The 19,171-nt window shown below is 60.3% G+C and overlaps 3 protein-coding genes across 51 annotated transcripts in view; 1 reads left to right on the top strand and 2 right to left on the bottom strand.

Moving 5' to 3' along the window:
- Positions 1-7,856, top strand: part of ESPN (espin) — a 38,959-nt gene extending 31,103 nt beyond the window's left edge. For 12 of the 23 annotated variants that reach the window (XM_074021690.1, XM_074021683.1, XM_074021684.1 and 9 more), the window contains one exon: positions 1,078-3,297. In XM_074021690.1, coding sequence (XP_073877791.1) covers positions 1,078-2,808 — 1,731 coding nt within the window. In that variant the 3' untranslated portion in view covers positions 2,809-3,297. Of the gene's footprint in view, positions 1-1,077; positions 3,298-3,786; positions 3,883-3,961; positions 3,974-6,944 lie in introns of those variants that run through there. The other 11 variants (XM_045381545.2, XM_045381541.2, XM_045381534.2 and 8 more) reach the window with 3 other exon arrangements.
- Positions 7,857-8,056: 200 nt separating this feature from the next.
- Positions 8,057-13,314, bottom strand: TNFRSF25 (TNF receptor superfamily member 25). 8 transcript variants are annotated; one of them, XM_015443331.3, is made up of 10 exons: positions 12,944-13,055; positions 12,305-12,425; positions 11,953-12,087; positions 11,415-11,582; positions 11,240-11,318; positions 9,947-10,002; positions 9,741-9,848; positions 9,499-9,536; positions 8,891-9,071; positions 8,057-8,658 (listed from the first exon to the last, which is right to left on the bottom strand). In XM_015443331.3, exons 1-10 carry the CDS (start codon positions 12,989-12,991, stop codon positions 8,330-8,332), a joined length of 1,263 nt encoding a protein of 420 aa, XP_015298817.2. In that variant the 5' UTR covers positions 12,992-13,055; the 3' UTR covers positions 8,057-8,329. The 8 variants fall into 8 exon arrangements, with proteins under 8 accessions (XP_015298817.2, XP_073877997.1, XP_015298813.2 ...); XM_074021896.1 differs by having other exon boundaries at positions 9,499-9,533; XM_015443327.3 differs by lacking the exon at positions 12,305-12,425 and having other exon boundaries at positions 12,944-13,314.
- Positions 13,315-13,991: 677 nt separating this feature from the next.
- PLEKHG5 (pleckstrin homology and RhoGEF domain containing G5) overlaps positions 13,992-19,171 on the bottom strand; it is a 53,797-nt gene continuing 48,617 nt past the window's right edge. For 17 of the 20 annotated variants that reach the window (XM_074021756.1, XM_045381585.3, XM_045381602.2 and 14 more), the window contains 11 exons: positions 18,605-18,655; positions 18,335-18,484; positions 17,837-17,947; positions 17,581-17,730; positions 17,352-17,489; positions 17,085-17,204; positions 16,399-16,531; positions 16,190-16,305; positions 15,903-16,096; positions 14,674-15,435; positions 13,992-14,425 (listed from right to left, as the gene is read on the bottom strand). In XM_074021756.1, the coding sequence (XP_073877857.1) occupies positions 14,416-14,425; positions 14,674-15,435; positions 15,903-16,096; positions 16,190-16,305; positions 16,399-16,531; positions 17,085-17,204; positions 17,352-17,489; positions 17,581-17,730; positions 17,837-17,947; positions 18,335-18,484; positions 18,605-18,655 (1,935 nt within the window). In that variant the 3' untranslated portion in view covers positions 13,992-14,415. Of the gene's footprint in view, positions 14,426-14,669; positions 15,436-15,902; positions 16,097-16,189; positions 16,306-16,398; positions 16,532-17,084; positions 17,205-17,351; positions 17,490-17,580; positions 17,731-17,836; positions 17,948-18,334; positions 18,485-18,604; positions 18,656-19,171 lie in introns of those variants that run through there. The other 3 variants (XM_045381564.2, XM_074021738.1, XM_074021779.1) reach the window with 1 other exon arrangement.

Here is a 19,171-nt window from a genome sequence, read left to right as displayed (position 1 = left end):
CTGATGCAACACAGCCAGCTGCAATGGGGAACGGAAGGGACTGGGGCAACCCTAAATGACCACCTTATATGTGGGCTGGGGGGTGTGTTAGGGAAGGAAGAGGTGATGTCTAAGGTGAGACTTAGAAGATGAGTGAGGGGTGGCCAGGAGGAGAGTGGACTGAAGAGCCACAGGTGGGACAGGGCAGTCTGGAAGTGACAGTGGATGTGGCCCTGACTGTCCTGGAGGAAGGGGGTCACTAAGCTGGAGAGACCTCAGTGGGGGCCAGGTTACCAAGATCTGGCCAGCGGCCCAGAAGAGAACGAACTTTCTCCCGGAGCATTGGGGAGCCGGGTGGGGGGAGTGTTAAGCAGGGAAGAGGCTGCTTCCTATTTTGTATGTGGGGAGTGGATCGCATAGGGTCAAGATGAATCAGGGACCTCTGGGGAGGTGATGGCAGGCCCAGGGGGGAAAACTGGACATCAGAGGTGGAGAAAAGTGAGCAAATGAGAATATTACGGTGCCCAGCTGTCCAGCAGGATGGGGGTGGTGGGTGGGCAGCTCAGTGGAAGCTGCAGCTGTAGCCTCTTTAAGAGCATAGTGGCCTCTCATTCTGCACATAAAACACTGACCACAGGGAGCGGGAAAGCTTGGGCCACAGGGGAGCTCGAGAAGGGGTCATGAGTCTGAGACGAGAGGCCTCACAATAGCCACCCTCGAATTGGTTGGGGAGGGCCACCGCGCCTCTCAGTTTCAACGCCTTTCGCAAGTTCCTTGGGTGGTGTAATGAGCCAACAAGCCAGGCATGGAGACCCCGTCTGCCGGCCTGTTCTCCTTGCCGCCGCAGCAGCGACCAGCGACCGGCCGTGCCCCCCGCCAGCGACCAAAGTGGACACTGCGCAGAGCCCGGAGCGGCGGCTCGGCCGAAGCCACGCCCCAGCGTCACCCCCCGCCGGCCAGGCGCGGTCCCTCCCTGCAGATGCAGCCCCGCGGAGCCATTACACCACCCAGGACATGCAAAAGGTTCCCGGCACCACTGCGGGAGCTGGGCCAGAGGGAGACGCGCCTCCCTCCCCTCTCTTGTCTTCCCCGCCTTAGCTGACGGCCACCAGCTCGTGCTGCTACCCCCGCGAGGGCTGGAGGTACTCCCGCGAGCACAACGCCATCCTTGGGCCCTTCGGCGAGCTCATGACCGAGGCGGACATCCTCCGCATCGAGCAGCAAATCGAGAACCTGCAGGTGCTGCACAAGGCGCAGAAGCTGGAGGCGCGCCTGGAGCAACTGGAGCTGGAGCTGGAGCAGCTGCTGCCCATCTCGGCCGCCCTGTCGGCGCCGCGCTTCACCGTCGACCCGCGCCGCATGCATGGCCGCGCCGTCAGCCTGCCCGCCTGGTGCAGCAAGATCTCCACGCTGCTCAAGAGCATGGCCACGCTGCTGGCCGCGCTGGGCGGCCGGCCTGCGCACCTGGCGGAACTGCTGACCGCTGACACCGGCCAGCCGCTAGCGCCGCTGCCCGACGCACCCTGGCGGCCCGGACCGCTGTGCCTGGGCCGCTCGCACTCGCTCAGCTGGTGCCGCGAGGCCGTGGCGCGCGAGATCCTCGAGTGCGGCGTCTCAGTGCAGCATCTGCGCGCCACCTACGAGCTGCGCGCACGGGGCGCGGAGCCCGCGCGCTGTCCGCGCCGCAAGCCCCCGCAGTCCTCTGGCGCCCCGGGCCGCGAGCCCATCCTGGAGGAGGACTACGTGGCGGCCGGCGCCGCCCACGGCCCGCTGGCCGACTGGGAGCCCCTGGGCACCCTGGGCCCGCCCGAGGCAAAGGATCGCCAGGCGGCGCTGCCTGAGCCCGAGCAGCTGGCGCGCCGGCCGCCCCTCTGCACGGAGCTGCGTGGCGTCCAGGACTACCTCGACCTGCGCAAAGAGCGCATCGTCTACCTCTTCCTGGAGCACTGGCGCCGCTGGGCTTTCCGCGGCCCGGGCCGCCGCGCCCAGGCGCGCCTACGCAGACTGCTGCCCCGTGTGGCGGCCGCCGGTGCCGGCCCGGAGCTGGAGGCCACGGACGCCCCCCGGCTGCCAGCGAGCGACGGCGCAGCCCACGGTCCCGACGAACGACTGCGGCAGCTGCTGAGGCAGCGGCAGGCGGTAGGCAAGCTGCTGGGCCACTGGCGGAGCCTGCTGCGGCGCGTGCCGGCAAGCCCGGGCCTGGCGCACGGCCTGTACTGGCCCCAGCACTTCCTGCCGCCCCTGGACGGCGGCGCACCCCCGCGCTACGACAGCCTCACGCTGGACCTCTTCATGCTCGGCTACTTCCAGCTACTCGAGATGGGCCTGAGCCGCGAGGAGCGCAAGTTCCGCCACCTACTGTGCTACGAGATGTTCGACCGGCTGGGCAGCCACCCGTGGGAGCGCATCCGCCTCTTCCACCGCGTGGTGCTGGAGGAGGTGGAGGCCGGACGGCGCGGCTGGAGCGACGGCTTCGAGGACCTCAGGCACCGGTTCTTCGGGAATGGCCTGGAGGCTGAGCCAGCCCCAGAAGAACAGGAGAAGAAAAAGGAAGAGAAAGAACGAGAGCTAACCGAAGAGGCCGCTCCAGTTCAGACAGGGGTCCTGCCCGAGGGGCAGCCCGAGGCCCTGGCCCCTGCGCCGCAGCCGCCGCCCCCGCCTGCTGCGCCTCCCCCGACCTCAGACTCTCCTGGTTCCGGAGCCCCCGCCGAAGACCCCTTGGAACTGGTGTCTGAGATGGGCGAGTTCAGCAACGAGGACATCTGCCGCTACATCGACCGCAGCTTCTCCTTCTGGAAGGAGAAGGAGGCAGAGCTGTTTGACATCTGAGCAGCGGAATTCGGAATTCGCAGTTCACCCTCCAGCGTCTTAACGTGGGTCTGGACGCCTGTCTGACGCCCTCCAGAGGCCGGAAGCAGCAGGAAGAACCCAGGACTGTGGCCTTGAGCAGCCCGGAGGGCCCAGGACCAGGCTGCCTCAGCCTCTGAGGTCCCATCGTGGCAGGCTGTGGGGCGTTGGTCGCATAGGCAGGGCACGCACAGAACAAACCAGCTGTCCCCCTCTGGCCCCGTGGCATTGCTGGGCTCTGTGTGGAGCCAGGCAGCAGAAGCCCCTCTGAGTGAGGGGCTGCGGCTCCCCCTTGTGGCAGTGTGGCCTGCTCTCCGGTTTTCCACTGGAGTTCACAGCTACCTCCTTGGCTGAGGTCAAGGGAGCCTCGTGTGCAGTGTTCCGTGTGAAGTGTGCCGTGTACAGACCCTTTCTCCTCTGTAACATTCGATAAATAAAACTCTTTGCTGTAAACTGCCTACATTGGCCACCACACCTGCCCCCGATGTCATTGCAGCCCCACAAATGTACGGCCCATGTCCACTCTTGTGGGAAGAGGGCAACCATGGGCTGAAGGTCCTTCGCAGGGGAGCCAGGGGCAGCCGGAGTCTCCCTGAGCCAAGAGGCTGGGCGGGGGCCCGCATCTGCATCTGCCCAGAGGTCTTGGGCCTGTGGCCATTGGCCACCTGCCCCTGTGGGGAATCACGCTCAGGACATCTGGGTCCCAGCTACTTATTCTCTGCTTCTGTCCCACTCAGCTCTGATCTCTCTAGTGCCTCCTGTAGGACACAAGGGTCTGGGTTACTAGGGGAAAGGAGGCCAGCTCTGAGGGGCTGTGACCAGGCACTTCATCCACTTGTCCCACAGAAGTTCATCAAAAGGGTATCTTCCTGTGACCCTGACTCCTTCAGGTCCCCAGGTTGAGGGTACCCCCTATCTCCCAGCCCCTGCAGGCCCTGAAGCTTTGTGGTTGTGTTTCAGGAGGAGGAGGAGGAGGCCCGGCTGGCCAGCATGCCCGCCTGGAGGCGGGACCTCCTGCGGAAGAAGCTGGAAGAAGAGAGGTGAGCTGGGGGTCAGGCAGAGGCTGGCCTGGCGGGGTGTCTTGACTGCGTCCCTGAGGTGGAGGGACCAAGTGACACTCTCTTTTTCCTTCCAGGGAGCAGAAGCGGTGAGTGCAGGGCTGGCCCCAACCTGCCACCCTTACCCCCACCCAGGTCGCAGAGGGTCATCCCTTCATCCAGGCCAACTTGAGTGCATCCTCCTGTCTCTTAGTCCTTGTACAAAGCCTCTTTCCTCCTTATAATGCCCCAGCCCGCTGTCCCCCAGAATCTCTCTCTCATGCTCTGATAACTTTGCTCCCAGTTATTCAGTCCCTGCCTCCTATTAGCATGGCCTTTTCTACCCTTCAATTAACCTAACCCCAGTATCAATCACCTTGACTGGCCCTCAGAATGTATTTTCTGCCCCTAGTAATCTCACCCAGCCCAGTGCTGTCCAGTAGAAATATAATGTGAGCCACAGATGCAATTTAAAATTTTCTAGTAGCCACAGTGAAAATGTAGAAGGATATAGGTGAGCTTAATTTTAGTACTGTTTTATTTGACACAAAATATCAAAAATATTATTTTGACACATAATCAATATGAAAATTAGTGAGATGTTTTATATTCCTCTTGTAAAATAAGTCTTTGGCCAGGCATGGTGGTTTACACATGTAATCCTAGCACTTTGAGAGGCCAAGGCGGGGGACCACTTGAGCCCCAAAGTTTGAGACCAGCCTGGGCGATGCAGTGAGACCTCATTCTGGAAAAAAAAAAAAAAATTTTTTTTGGGACGGAGTTTCACTCTTGTCACCCAATCTGGAGTGCCGTGGTGATCGGGGCTCATGCAACCTCCACCTCCTGGGTTCAAGCGATTCTCCTACCTCAGCCTCCTGAGTAGCTGGGATTACAAGCATGTGCCACCACACCCAGCTAATTTTTGTATTTTTAGTAGAGTCGGGGTTTCACCATGTTGGCCAAGCTGGTCTCAAACTCCTGACCTGAAGTGATCCACCCACCTCAGCCTCCCAAAGTTCTGGGATTATAGGCGTGAGCCACCAAGCCTGGTCTTTTTTTCTTTTTTCTTTTTTCTTTTTTTTTTTTTTTTTTTGAGATGGAGTCTCACTCTGTCGCCCAGGCTGTAATGCAGTGGCTCCATCTCGACTCACTGCAAGCTCTGCCTCCCGGGTTCAGGCCATTCTCCTGCCTCAGCCTCCCAAGTAGCTAGGACTACAGACGCTGGCCACCATGCCCAGCTAATTTGTTTGCATTTTTTTTTAGTAGAGACAGGGTTTCACCATGTTAGCCAGGATGGTCTCGATCTCCTGACCTTGTGGTCCGCCTGCCTCGGCCTCCCAAAGTGCTGGGATTACAGATATGAGCCACCGCGCCTGGCCTTTCTTTTTTTTTCTTTGAGAGAGAGTTTCGCTCTTGTTGCCCAGGCTGGAGTGCAATGGCATGATCTTGGCTCACTGCAACCTCTACCTCCTGGATTCAAGCAATTCTTCTGCCTCAGCTTCCCAGGTAGTTGGGATTATAGGCACCTACCACCATGCCCGGCTAATTTTTGTATTTTTAGGAGAGGCCAGGTTTTGCCATGTTGGTCAGTCTGATCTCCAACTCCTGACCTCAGGTTATCTACCCACCTCAGCCTCCCAAAGTACTGGGATTACAGGCACGAGCCACCACACCAGGCATGCAAAAAAAATTTTGTTTTAATTAGCTTCGTGGGGCCAGGCGCAGTGACTCATACCTGTAATCCCAGCACTTTGGGAGGCTGAAGCGGGCAGATCCTGAGGTCAGGAGTTCAAGACCAGCCTGGGCAACATGGTAAAACCCCGTCTCTACTAAAAATACAAAAATTAGGTGGGTGTGGTGGCGCATGCCTGTAATCCCAGCTACTCAGGAGGCTGAGGCAGGAGAATCACTCGAAACCGGGAGGCGGAGGTTGCAGTGAGCTGGGATAGCACCATTTCGTGCTCCAGCCTAGACAATGGAGGGAGACTCCATCTCAAAAAAATAATTAAAAAATTAGCTGGGCAGGCCGGGCTCAGTGGCTCACACCTGTAATCCCAGCACTTTGGGAGGCCAAGGCAGGCAGATTACTTGAAGTCAGGAGTTCGAGACCAGCCTGACCAACATGGTGAAACCCTGTCTCTACTAGAAATACAAAAATTAGCTGGGCATGGTGGCGCGCACCTGTAATCCCAGCTACTCAGAAGGCGGAGGCAGGAAAATCGCTTGAACCTCAGAGGTGGAGGTTGCAGTGAGCTGAGATTGTGCCACTGCACTCCAGCCTAGGTGACAGAGCGAGACTCCGACTCAATTAAAAGAAAAAAAAAATTAGCTGGGCGTAGTGGCACACACCTGTGGTCCCAGCTACTTGGGAGGCTGAGGTGGGAGGATGACTTGAACCCAGGAGGTCGAGGCTGCAGTGAGCCATGATCTGACCACTGTGCTCCACCCTGGCAACAGAGCGAGACCCTGTCTCAAATAATAATAATAATAATAAAACTTAGTCTTTGAAATATCATGCACATTTTACACCTGCAATCCATCACAGTTTAGACCAGCCACATTTCAAATTCTCAGCAGCCACATGTGCTTAGTGACTATTCTGTCAACAGGGCAGATCTACCCTCTACGTTCTAATAACCTGTCTCTAATTCTCAGTCCCTGTCTCTCAATTATGTAGTCTCTCTGGTCCCCAGCAGCCCCACCCCAGTCCTCAATACTTCATATTGACAGCTCCCCAACAACTGAAGTCCTGATCCCAGTAATCTTGCTGCTGCACCCCAGCAACACCACCTCCTCACACGGTGCCACACAGTGACCCAGCACCTCTGTTTCCAGTAACACCCCAGCCCACAATAATCCAGCCTCAGCCTCCCACTCACATAGCTCCCCTGTGCTCCAGTAACCCCATTCTGCCCCCAATCTAGCCCCTCTGTCTTCAGCAACCCAGCCCACGCCCTCAGTAACCCTCCCCTTGCATGGGTGACCTGGCCTCTGCCTGGTGCCTGGCCCCACCCTTTCTGCCAGCCTGGGTATCTGGCCCCAGACTTCACCGGGTCTGCCCCCCCTCCCCCACCGCCTCAGGAAAGAGGAGGAGCGACAGAAGCAGGAGGAGCTGCGGCGGGAGAAGGAGCAGTCAGAGAAGCTGCGGACGCTGGGCTATGATGAGAGCAAGCTGGCACCCTGGCAGCGACAGGTTATCCTGAAGAAGGGGGACATCGCTAAGTACTAGAGGCCGTGGCCTCCTGCCCGCAGCCTTGCAGCTCGGAGGGGCCCCCCGCCCCAGCCCCAGCCAGCCAGGCCCCGGCGGAAGGGCTGGGAGCTGCACAGCCCACCCCTCCTGCGCTGGAACCCCCCCGACCCCCCATCCTGGCCCCGCATCCCCAGCCCTTGGCAACACTGGAGTGCACACGCCGCCCCAGTTGCCCAGAATAAGTGCCCAAGCTGCTGATGCAAACAACAAAAAATGCTGCTTATTTGCATGCCGACTTACATATATTTGCATGTTCGTTGAATATCAAAGAGTGAAGAGCTCTCCCCAGCCCTGTGGGTGGTGACTTTGTTTTCCTGCGGGGCTCAGCCCCCTCCAGGATGCAGTCCCCTCCCCCGCACCCCGGAACCGGCGTCGCTGGCGCATCCTGGGTGGAGGCAGGCCCTGAGCTCGGGGAAGGGGTTTTCCCTCCGTCCCTGACCCAGATCTGTGCCCGGCCTAGCCCGGGCCTCATTTCTTATCCCCGCCGAGGGTTTCCTCTCAGTCATTTGTTTACCAGAAAGATGAAAACTGCCTGTCGGGCCTCAGTTGGGGCCCCTGGGACCCCACCTCCCTCAAGTCTACGCCCCGTCCCCAGCCAGACCCACTCGCTGCCAGGACCCTTTCACTGCCCCGGTGGAGTCAGTGGAGGATGAGGGGCCCTGACCCTGTGTCTGTAACTGCTGCACCCCATCCCGACCCTGTCCCCGCCTCCTCGCAGCCCCATTAAAGCGCTCTCATCACTCGCTGTGGCCGCGACTTGCTCTCTTCTGGGAGTAATTGGACCAGAGTGGACTCGGGAGGGGCAGGCTTGGGAGCTAAGGCCACACTGGACTCCACCATGGGTGCCAGACCCCGGGGTGACAAGATTCCCGTCCCCTTCGACTCCCTCGAGAAAAGTCCAGGCCACTTAACACCCCAGCCCCGCAGAAACGCCAAGAAGCCATTTTTTTTTTTTTCCCACAGATTTAATACCACGATCTCAGCCAAACTCCGGCCGAGAAACTGAGAAATGTCTTGACCCCCTCCCGACATTCCTTCGTGCTTCTTCGCTTTGGCTGGAGTGATAGGGGCGAGCAGGGGTGGGGCCGGCTGGTGCGGCTACGCAGGACCGTGCCAGCGGCTTAATAAGTGACATAAAATGTCTACACGCATAAGTAACTGTACTTAGGGCTTCTGCAAGGGCCACCAGAGGCCTAGGTGGCCAGTGGGCGCCGTGTCACGGGCCGCGCTGCAGGCGGCTGCGCAAGTCCTCCGCGCAGCCGTCCAGCCCCATGCGCTCCAGGGCCGCGTAGACGGCGCCCAGGCCCGCGGGCTGCTGCTGGCGCCAGCGCTTGAGCATCTCGTACTGCTGGTCTCGGAAGCGGCCGATCTCCACCTCCACGGCTTCGATCTCCGCCTCGCGCAGCCCCAGGGTGCGCACGAACTCCTTCCAGCGCCGTGCTGGCACAGCGTCCATCACGTCGTAGAGCTGCGGGCCCGGCTGCAGCATCATGGTGGGCGAGCCGACTGGGGACTCTGGCAAGAGTGTGGACGCAGGAACCGGGCCTGGGGCAGGGCCAGAGAGAGCCAATGCGGTACGTGGGCCGCGGTCGGGAGGTGGAGTCAGGGGCGTTCGTGCGGGTACCCCAAGCCTGAAGCCGGTTGGATCCCGTGGGTCAGGGCACAGGGGGCGGACCCAGTCAGTTAGGGGGCAGAAAGGGAACACGTTGTGAAACCACAACTTCTCACCGCAGACAGGAGAATGGGGTCAAGGCCTCAGGCCACTGATGTCCCTTACCAAGAGCTCTGTTGGGCAACTGGTCCCAGGACCATGTCATCTGCGGGCAGAGCGCCTCCTGGGTGTGGGGGTAGCCAGGGGTCCAGCTGTTGTCCACCAACTGGACGGTGCAGATCTTCTCACTGCTGTCAGGAGGTACTAGAAGGGTGTGGGCTTTGTCGGAGGGTGACAGATGGGTGGCCTGGAAGCCAAGAGGGGCCCCAGGTCAGCCCTGCTTGTCAAGTAAGGCCCCTTACCTGCAGTGCCTCTCCAGGAGGGAACAGTCCCTGGTTCAGTCAGCAGACACTCCCGCAGTGATACCTCCCACAGTTGGCCCAGCTCTCACTGTGGCCCAGCAGAACTCTTGCTTCTGCCTCGAGTCCCCTGCCCCCGCCTCCTTCCTCTTGTCCCCCAGCACCATGGGGCTCTCCTTCCATTGAACTGTTAGCTCCTGTGTACAAGTCTGAACCCCAGCTGACTGACACCCCTTGAGGGCAGGACTCAGTTCGCAACACCTCTGTCTACTAGGTCTACCCTGTGCTAGCCACGTGCCAAGCTCTGGGGATCACAATAAGGCTTGATCTTCCAGCTCCAGAGGGCAGCCCAGAATCACACAGTGAGGTTCTTACCGGTGGTGGGGTCAGAGCCTCCATCCCAGCTTCATCTGCTGACAGACACAGACAGTACGGTCAGCGACCAGGCAAGCCTCCTGGACCTGGGTGCTGGTACAGCTCCTCTAGGGTTCCTCTGCACCCCGCACCCCCTGCCTCAGTTTCCCCTTCTGTATCAGGGTTGAGTAGACTCTGGGCTACCCATCCTGACCCCAGGCTTCTGCGTGCGTGTGTGTGTGTGTGTGGGTCTGTGTACTTACCAGTAACCATGGGCTTGTGAGGCCAGCAGTGGCGGTATGTGTAGGTCAGGGTGGCCCCAAGCAGGAGGGGAACCACAAGGCCAGCCAGGAGCACCTGGACCCAGAACACTGAAAGCAGCTGGTGGGTGTTGGGTGGTAGCCCCCCTCACCCGCCTCCCCTCGGCCCATCCCAGTTCTCCCACTTGCATTCCCAGCACACCACCTACTCTGCCTCCAGCCACAGACAGCGGCACAGCGCTCTGGACAGCTCCCCAGGGTGCTCCTGAAAGGGACGGGGGTGGCCTGAGGGATGAGGGGGTGCATGCCAGGAGGGGCTCCCCAAGACTGCTCCATCCTGGAGACTCTTCCCTCCCCAGGCCTCTCTCTCGTGAGCCTCACTCTACCCAAGAATGTTCCTGTCATTGTGCCCCCGATAACAACCACAGACACTATTCATTGAGCAGCTTCTAGACTATATGAAGAGTCACTAGAATGTCAACCCCCAAAGGACAGGGATTTTGCCTATTTTGTTCCCTGTTGCATCCCCAGCACTTAGAACAGTGTGTAGAACATAGGAGATATTCAATAAAGACTTGAATGAAGGCCGGGTGCGGTGGCTCACACCTGTAATCCCAGCACTTTGGGAGGCCGAGGCGGGCAGATCATGAGGTCAGGAGATCGAGACCATCCTGGCTAACACGGTGAAACCCTGTCTCTACTAAAAATACAAAGAATTAGCCAGCATGGTGGTGGGCGCCTGAAGTCCTAGCTACTTGGGAGGCTGAGGCAGGAGAATCACTTGAACCCAGGCGGTAGAGGTTGCAGTGAGCCAAGATCGTGCCACTGCACTCCAGTCTGGGTGACAGAGCAAGTCTCCATCTAAAAAAAAAAAGACTTGAACAGATACAGAAAGTCCCTTACCTCTGATCAAAGGCCTGTGAAGAAGCTGCTAACATCCCATGTTAAGAAAGGGACACCACATATCAGAGATGTGAATTCTCTAAACTTGCCCAAGATCCCCTAGAGAACTAGCAGCACAATCCTGACTCTCAGCCCTTTGTATTTATCTATTTATTTTAATATATTTAATATTTATTTAATATTTAATAGATTTAATATTTATTTATTTAATAGATCTTGCTCTGTTGTCCAGGCTGAAGTGCAGTGGCACGATCATAGCTCACTGCAGCATCAACCTCCTTCAGCCCAAGTTTTAAAGCTGTATCAGTGTGACTGTCTGTAAAAGTGACAAATCATCTGTAATACCTGGCTAGAAGGATCACTGGGGGGAATGCTGGCTGAAAGGGAAGGCATATACCCTTATTTATCTGGCTAAGGAGGATGCAGATTTCTCTTTTACCATCTAAGTTTGCCTGAAGTGGGGCCCATCCAACACAGGGCCAAGTTCCCTCCTCCCTGTCCCCTCTTCCTATTCCTGAACCAGCAGCACCTGCCCCACCCCAGGCCCTTGCCCTGCTCCCAGCTGCCCTTCCTTCCATCCCAAGACAGCTAGGTATTACGTGGGGCAGGACACGCAGCCATCGTCATGTTCATAGAAGCCAGGCAGGCAGGTCCCACAGTCAGTATCTCTGCGAGAACCTGCAGTCCAGGAGAGGCATGCGTCAGCATGGAACAGGAGTAGAGCAGGCAGAGAAGTGGGTCAGGGAGTAGATAGCCCTGGGTGGGGGTACTCACAGAGTAGCCGTGTGTGGCGGTGCAGGGCCCTGCAGTCTAGGCATGGTTGGCAGTAGAAGGGTGAACTGCTGACACATTGGCTGACCTGGCACTCCACAAACCAGCCTGGCTTACAGCCACAGCGGGTGTCGGCCACAGCTGAACAGTTCTCCAGTGCCACCTGGGAGGCTGGTGGGGGTGCAGGGAGATGGAGAGTGGAGAGTTAGGGCCAAAGGCTCCCATAGAGAGGCAGAGGCAGACCCCCGCCCCCAAGATAATGGAGACAGGAATAGGTGAAAGAGAGACAGGTGCAGGGCTACCCTAAAAAAGAGAGAAGCTCAGAGACTGAGGCCGACCAGAGGCCAAGGCACATGGAGAGATGGAAAGGTCACCAGGAAGAGAGAAGGGGCAAGGGCACCCTGAAGGAGGATCAGGGTGGAGGGTTCTGGCAAGGGTGGGTGCAGGACCCTCACACCCCAAGGTTGGGCCCAAGCCAGCCACTTCCTTCAGAAAGGCCTGTCCTTAGGAACCCCCTGCCAAGCACTGAGAAGCCCCTCACCCTGCTCATCACAGGCTTGGCAGCGGGCACATTCAGAATTATGGTGGTTCTCCCAGGCCAAGAAGGTGTCTTGGGGACACAGAAGGCAGGTGGAGTTGCCACAGGGCTCCGTGCAAGGGGCCTTCAGGTAGTGCCCTGTGGAACCAGGCAGGGGTCAGGCAGGCAGAGGGGCTGCCCAGCAACCCTCAACCTGCTTCCCACCCTGCCCTCCCTCCCTCTTTCTCTCCAGCTCCCTACTTCTCTGTCAGCCTATCCCTACCTCCCCTGCCAGCCTCCTCTTACCTCCCTGGCCTGCCCGCCACCTCTCCAGCCCTGCCTGTCCCATGCCTCTCCCACCCCTGTGGCCACTTACCTGCTGGGCAGCCCCTGCAACAAAACACACCATTCTTCTTGTGGAAGTCACCGGCACAGTCACACCTGGGGCTTTGTGTGCCGCCCTGGGCCCGGGCCCCCAGCAGCACCAGGAGGAGCGCCTGGGGGACAGGTGCTGCTGACTCTCAGTGCAGCTGCCCACGTGGGGCCTCTCCCTGCCGGGTCTCCGCCATTTCAGAGGCCCCAGCATTTGCCCACAGAACAGCCCACTTCCCAGGCCCCCCGCAGAAGGGGTGCCCATGGGTGGAGACGAGACTAACTTCCTTCCCCCTGTGCACACACCAGGCTTCAGAGAGCCAGAGGAAGGGGCTCTTCCAGCCTCTCACAAGCTTCCCGTCCACCAGGGCAGGGACACGGCAGCACCCACATCCCCACCTATGCTTTCTGTTGGGGGAGGGACACTGATCATTCTCTACCTGGGGCCCCCAGACCCTCCTGGAAGGAGTTTCCTCTCAGTGGAAGGGCTACGCCCTGATGGAGCCTCTAACGAGGTTGGAAGGGGTGGCCAGCCGAGCCACAGGGAGGCTTGGAGTGGAGACTGCGCCCGGGGCCCCTTCCTTCACGGAGGCTCTTGGGACAAGGCTCAAAGCTGCCCCTCGCCTCCTGCCTCTCAACTCACCGTAGACACCGCTGCCACCGCCGCGGAGCCCCGCGACCGCTGCTCCATGGCCCTCGGCGCCGCGCTCGGCCCTCCGACGGGCGCCCAGGGGCTTCCCAGCTCCGTGCGCTCTGCCCGTCGTGGTTCCGCCTTCACTCCCGCGCCCGCAGGGCCCGCCCCGCGCCGTCGAGAAGGGCCCGCCTGGCGGGCGGGGGGAGGCGGGGCCGCCCGAGGCCAACCGAGCCCGACCGGGTGCCCCCTCTGCTCGGCCTAGACCTGAACTCATTTGGCAGCAGCGGAAAGGCCAAGGAGAACACGCGAAGCGCTGACACAGAATGGAGCTGCATCCCGGTCCCTACCCCAACTCTCGCCCCAACCCTGAGAAACACTTCAAAGTAGAACCAGGGCAAGCGACTTCTTTCTCCGCCTCCGCGCCCCCAGCCATGGAGGGGGTTGGGCCAAAAGTACCGGAAGGGGCCAAGCGCAGTAGCTCAGGCCTGTAGTTCTAGCACTTCGGGAGGCTGAGGCGGGAGGATCACTTGAGGTCAGGAGTTCGAGACCAGCCTGACCAATATGGTGAAACCCCATCTCTACTTAAAATACAAAAATTAGCCCAGCGTGGTGGTGCATACGTGCAGTTCCAGCTACTGAAGTGGCTGGAGCAGGAGAATCGTTTGAACCCGGGAGGCAGAGGTTGCAGTGAGCCGAGATCACACCACTGCACTCCAACCTGGGCAACAGAGTGAGACTTTGTCTTAAAAAAAAAAAAAAGTACCTGAAGGGATCCCCATGGGGGACCCACCTTCCTAACAGTGTGGGAACTGGGCAGATTCAGCCCTGAATCCCAGGAGGGCACCTGGGGAGAGGTTCTGATGGTGGCTGAAGGTGGGGAAGTCTGGGGATGTTGGTCTGGTGGCACCCCACCCCCCATTACTTCCCAGGTGCTTCCCACGGGAAGCTCTATCCATGGCCCATCCGTGGCATGTGGAGGGGCACAGGAACGCAAAGAGGCCACCCTGAATTCAAGTGCCCCGAGTCACTGGACCCCAAAGCAAAGGACTCTTCCCAGTGGAGTCTAGACAAGTCTTTATAAAAGAACCAAAAGCTCAATAAATACGTAACTTTACAGAACCTAGCCCAAGCCAGGGGTGGCCTGTGGGACTGGGAAGGTGGGGGCAAGGCAGGAGCGAGTCCCACTGGAGGCCAGTGAGGGTAGAAGTGGGATGGGCAGCCTGGGAGCCCAGCCCTGGATTCGAGTTGAGCTGTTAACTTCGGGGAGTAGGTGACGAGGGGCTGCCTGGGCAGGTCAGGTGGTACTGTGGCCTGGGCCTCCTCCACTCCATCCAGTCTGGCAAAGCACGAATCGGGCCCGGGTGTAGGCAGGGATCCTTCCCAGCATCCGGCTCATGCACACAGGAGGCAGCCACTGAAGCAGGTGCCGGCACACCCCATGAGGCAGGCTGTCTACTGTCTCTTGGTCAATGGCACTCTGCTCAGACCTCCCTACAGGGTGGGGAAGGGAGTCTTCCTTTGGCTGACACCATTCAGAGTGGCTCTGGTCACCCTCTCTTCCCCACGGCACTCCTCAGGCCCCTTCACTACTGCCCACCACAGCCCCCCGCACCCAGACACTGGGCAGGGTTCAGGCTCCCTCCGCCATCACCCTCCCCAAATGCGATGCTCCCAGGCATGACTGGGCCCCCATGCCAGTGCCCTGAGCCACTTGCCCTACCCCAGGCCAGGCCACTCACGAGGCAGTGAGCGTGGAGTTAAGCAGCAGGGTGGTCCTGATTCGGTAGAGCTGGGCCAGGGTCAGCTTCCTGTGCTGGGTGGAGACTCCTGGTGGGGGCTCAGGCTGGACCCTGGGAGAGGCCCCCGAGGGCAGGTCTCCACACCTCTTCCTGTGGGAGCCTGCAGGTTCCCCGGCCAGGCAGCTAGCTAGCCTAGGACCACCGCCAGGGCTAGGGTTCCCCCGGCAATTCCAGCTGGGCCCAGCTTCCTGAGGGGAGCCCTGAGTCCTAATACCTGGGGCTGGGACAGCCAGGCAGAGCTCTGACAGGCTGCGGCTGGGGGCAGAGGATGTTCCATGAGTGCCAGTCCCTACCAGCAGCTGGAGGAGGCTGGCCTCGGACTTAGACTTGAACAGTTGGGGCGGGCAGGTTAACAGCTGGACAGGGGTGCGGCGGCGGAGACGGGGCGAGGGTGGAGGGGAAGGAGCTTGTGGGGAATCTGGGGGCCGAGGCACTAGTTCTGCCACAGGGCCTGGGGCCACAAAGTCTTGTAAGGAGGTTGGGGAGAGGGTGCCGTAGGCAGAGTCCATGGAGCAGGATCGGCCGTCCACTGGACCCAGGGGCAGCAGCTCACTGGTGGGCGTGGCAGATGAGGCAATGGTGCTGAGAGAGGTCTCATCGGACTGGGAGCTGAAAGGACCGCCGTCGAACTCGGGGGAGGACAGCGTCTCCCCAGGCTCCACGACAACCATGGCCAGGGTCTCCGTGGAGCCATCTGAGGCACTGTGGGGCCAGGAGCAGAGTCAGCCCAGGCCATGAAACCTAGATGGCCTGAAGCAGCCCCAGGCTGGGCAGTGCACAGTGGTTTATACCCTCCGCCCTCCTGTCTGTCCTCCTGGGGCTAGAGGCTCAGAGATGGCAGCCTGTGGCAGGCGTGGCAGATCTTCCAGCTCCAGTGCCCACAACAGACCTCAGTAGCAAGCCCAGTACTCTTCCCTGCCAAGGCTGGATCTGCCCTAAGGATCCTCAGCACAGCACCCCAGGCAGCTGCCACGAACGGATCAGAGCTGGCAGCACGTGGAAAGGTGTCTGCCCACCCCATCTGGACTCTGGGGGAGATAGAGCCCCGCTCCCACAGTGTTCATGACAAGAGGCCATTGGGAGGAAGGGAGCGTGGCTGGGCCTTTAGGAGTCCTGGGCTGGAGTACTTGTCCTGGTTTGACGTGCTGGGTGGTCATGAGCAGACATACCAGTGCTGAGAGTCGGGGCTGCCGCTGCTTTTCCGCATGATGGTGGGGGAGCTGGCAGCTGAATTGCCACTCTCCTCGCCTTCCTCCTCCTCCTCCTCCTCTTCCTCCTCCTGCTCATCCTCCTCCTCTTCCAGGCTCTGCAGGGGCTGCTGGCTGCCTGGGGGCTCCTGTGCACGCAGCTGTTGCAGCTGGTTCTGCAGGCAGTGTTGGGGTACATGGGGCAGAATGGATTGTGACCAGCAGCTCCCTAATCTGCCCTGCCCACCCACTCACTACTCTGCGCTCACCTGGGCGTTATAAATGGTGTCCACCCAGCCACGGCACAAGGCCTGGCCGCTGGCCTGGAACGTGTAGGCCCCTACAGCGCTGTGAAACTCATTCAGGTAGATGAGGAGGAAGGACCCTGGTTGGGGAAGGCCCAAGTCAGTGTCAGCAGAGACGATGGCCCCCACCTATCACAGTCCCTGACCAGGAACGGGGGACCAGGGCCCCTTACCAGGGTCCCGTAGCTCCCGGCACACAATCTTGTCCACTAGCAGGGGTGGCCTGATGACCCTGGTCCTCTCTGCCTTCTTCACTGCCTTGGTCACCAACAGCAGATCCGTGAACAGGAAGCAGTACACATCCATCTGCAGTGGGGGGGGGGGGGCAGTGCAGAGAGGCCAGCAGGGTCAGGGCCGGGGACTGTGGCCCCAGCCTCCCCTGGGAGCATTCGGTTTTTGTCAAACACTCCTCCCAGCGTGAACCTTCAAGTAAAATTAAAATGAAGAGGAAGATGATTCTCTTTCACTGAGATGTACGTCGATGACTTAATACAAGTTTACATTAAAAAGAAGAGTGGTGACTTTGAAGTCACCATGTGCAATCTCTCAGCCTGCCCCATGCCTGAAGGGGCCACGGCACTGTAGCCAGCCTCTGGGGTTCCTGGCCCACTTGTGGAATGTGGCTGCCCTCCCACCAGGAACCCACGTGGCACCCACAAATGGGTCCACTGGTGCCTTCAAGGGCTAGGACCCTGCTGCTGGATTTGTGAATGGCAGACAGAGAACTGTCTTTCACTATGACAAGGTCACCGGTTCTTGAGTCACCATCCAAGTGACTGGGGAGCTGAGAACCAGTGACTGGGGCCCAGAAGGTCCCCAGGAAGGACAGGGCATGGGGGTGGGGTGGCCCTGGAATTACCTTGCTGTCCTTCCCCTCCTTCATCTTCAGGCTCCCCTCCAGCAGCAGCTGCCGCGTCTCCTCCGGGGAGGCGCCGGGGATGGGCGCTGTCAAGTCCAGGTGCAGAAATTCCTTCAGGAGCTGGGGACAGAGGGCGTGAGTGTAGGGGAGGCCGAGCCTGACTCCCATCTCAGCTAGGCATCCTCAGTGAGATGCCCAGCAAAGACCCTGCCTGCCAGCTTGGCCTTCCTCTCTCCCAGCTGGCAACCCCCGCAGACACACGCCCACCTTGTCCACTTCGTCGCTGCTGCTTTCCACCACCTCGTAGGCGTCGATGCGGCTCACCACGGCCGCCAGCCGCTGCCGCTCCTGCCGCTGCCGCATGCATGCATTCACGTGGTGGATGAAGCGCTCCACGGAACCGATCTAGGGGCAGGCGAGGGGGCTTCAGGCCCAGGCTCATGACAGGGCAGACAGCCGTGCAGGGGAGGCCACCCCTGTCGGCCATCAGGGTTACCATGGTGACGACGGCCTCCTTGGCGCGCGGCTCCTCGGTCTTCCTCAGCACCGACTTGAGCAGCAGCGGGTACTTGGTGAGCCGCTGGTGGGGTTTGGCCAGCATGTCGCTCAGCTTCAGCCGCTGGCACTGTGGGTGCTTCTCGGCCCACTGCGGTGGGGGAGTGGGGACTGGGCTCAGGGCAGGCCCCGCCCCACCTGGCCCCGCCCAGGGTCCCGTCCTCCTGCGCCCCCGCCCACGGCGCGCACGCTCTCACCGTGATGTAGGCCCGGAAGAGGTCGTTGTCGCGCAGCAGACCGCGCATGTACTCCATGCAGCCCTCCTCCTCCATGCAGTAGCGGATGTAGGGCTTGAAGAGCGAGCCGAACTGGCCCGGGGCAGAACAACCACGGCGCCGGTTACCGCGCGCTCCCTGCGGGCCGGCCCACACCAGGCGCTGCGCAAGCGCTTCCTTAGGGCACTTGGGCGACCACCCCAAGGGGGCGGCAAGCTTATGATCCCTGTTTCCAGATGAGGAAACTGAGCCTCAGCCAAAGAGATCACTCGCGGCCAGGGAGCAGGGGTAGATGGCCAGGTGGGTGCTCAAACTCGGGCGACCGCCTCGTAATTCCTCACCCTTGGCCACAGGTGGTCAAGTGCGGTCACGGGCCCGGGGGAGGTTGGGGATGCTGGGCAGACCGGATCGGGCCGTGGAGCCTTTTCAGCGCCCCAGCCCTACCTTAGTGCCCCTGCCTGCGCCGGGCCCCGCCCGTACCATCTTGAAGCCTTTGAGGAAGTCCCCGGGCTGCAGCAGCGCCCGTGTAAGCCGCGCCTTCTCCAGCACCGGCGCCATCACGCCGGCCCACAGCCTGCGGTGCAGCTGCGCGATCTCCGGGATGTTGCTGAACAGACGCTCCGCCTCCACCTGGGCGCCGCGGGAGGTGCGGTTGGCCACGCCCCTCCGCCAGGTTAGCCCTGCCCCACGTCCAGGTCCCGCCCTCCTTCCCGGTACCTCACCCGCCGCCGCCCCCGGACCCCAGCGCACCTCACACAGCAGCCCTGATTCTTGCAGGTTCAGGAGGCAGCACAGGAACAGCTGTGGGGTCAGGGGATGGTGTGGCTGGGGTCGGGAGGTTGTCTCAGCCCTAAGGCCCCACCCGGCCTCAGGCTCCCCAGCCACTCCTTCCCCTTCCCCTTTCCAGGAGGCCCCACAGCAGCCAGGGATACGGAGGCTGTACCCTTTGGCCTTCGTACCTGGGAAGTCCAGACCCTGAGGAAAGACCCAGCCTTCAACAGCCCTCCCGGGGTCACGCTGCCCTGGTCCCTCCTGGAGGGAAGCTCCAGGGAGACTGGCCTTGCAGCCACGCCTGGAATTCCCTTCTCCACCTCTGCCCTGGCTCAGCCTCCATATTTCACCTCTGAGGGTGCTTCCTCCCTCCAGGAAGCTCCAAGCCCAGGGCAGGTGCTCCCATTCCTAAGCCGAAATCCCTACACTGCCGGCTCACTCTGGCCTGTCCAGGGTGTGGGCTGCTGGGCACCCAGCACACAGCAAGTGTTGGGAAACAGCCACTGAACGAAAGTGAAAGAATGAAGCCGCACCTGTGCTAATTCA

This window comes from Macaca fascicularis, chromosome 1, assembly GCF_037993035.2.
Source record: "Macaca fascicularis isolate 582-1 chromosome 1, T2T-MFA8v1.1".
Taxonomy (NCBI): Eukaryota; Metazoa; Chordata; class Mammalia; order Primates; family Cercopithecidae; genus Macaca; species Macaca fascicularis.
The sequence above is the reverse complement of the archived record's forward strand: the minus strand, read 5'-3'. Positions and strand labels throughout refer to the sequence as shown.

Coding starts and splice junctions, on each gene's coding strand:
- TNFRSF25 (XM_015443327.3), bottom strand. CDS start 13,208: ATGAGTTCAGGTCTAGGCCGAGCAGAGGGGGCACCCGGTCGGGCTCGG. Junction 9,072..9,498: donor AGGCTCTGACCCCACCACCG/GTAAGAACCTCA, acceptor CTTGGCTTCCAG/GCCACCCATCTGTCACCCTC. Junction 8,659..8,890: donor GTTGCCCAACAGAGCTCTTG/GTAAGGGACATC, acceptor GCCCTGCCCCAG/GCCCGGTTCCTGCGTCCACA.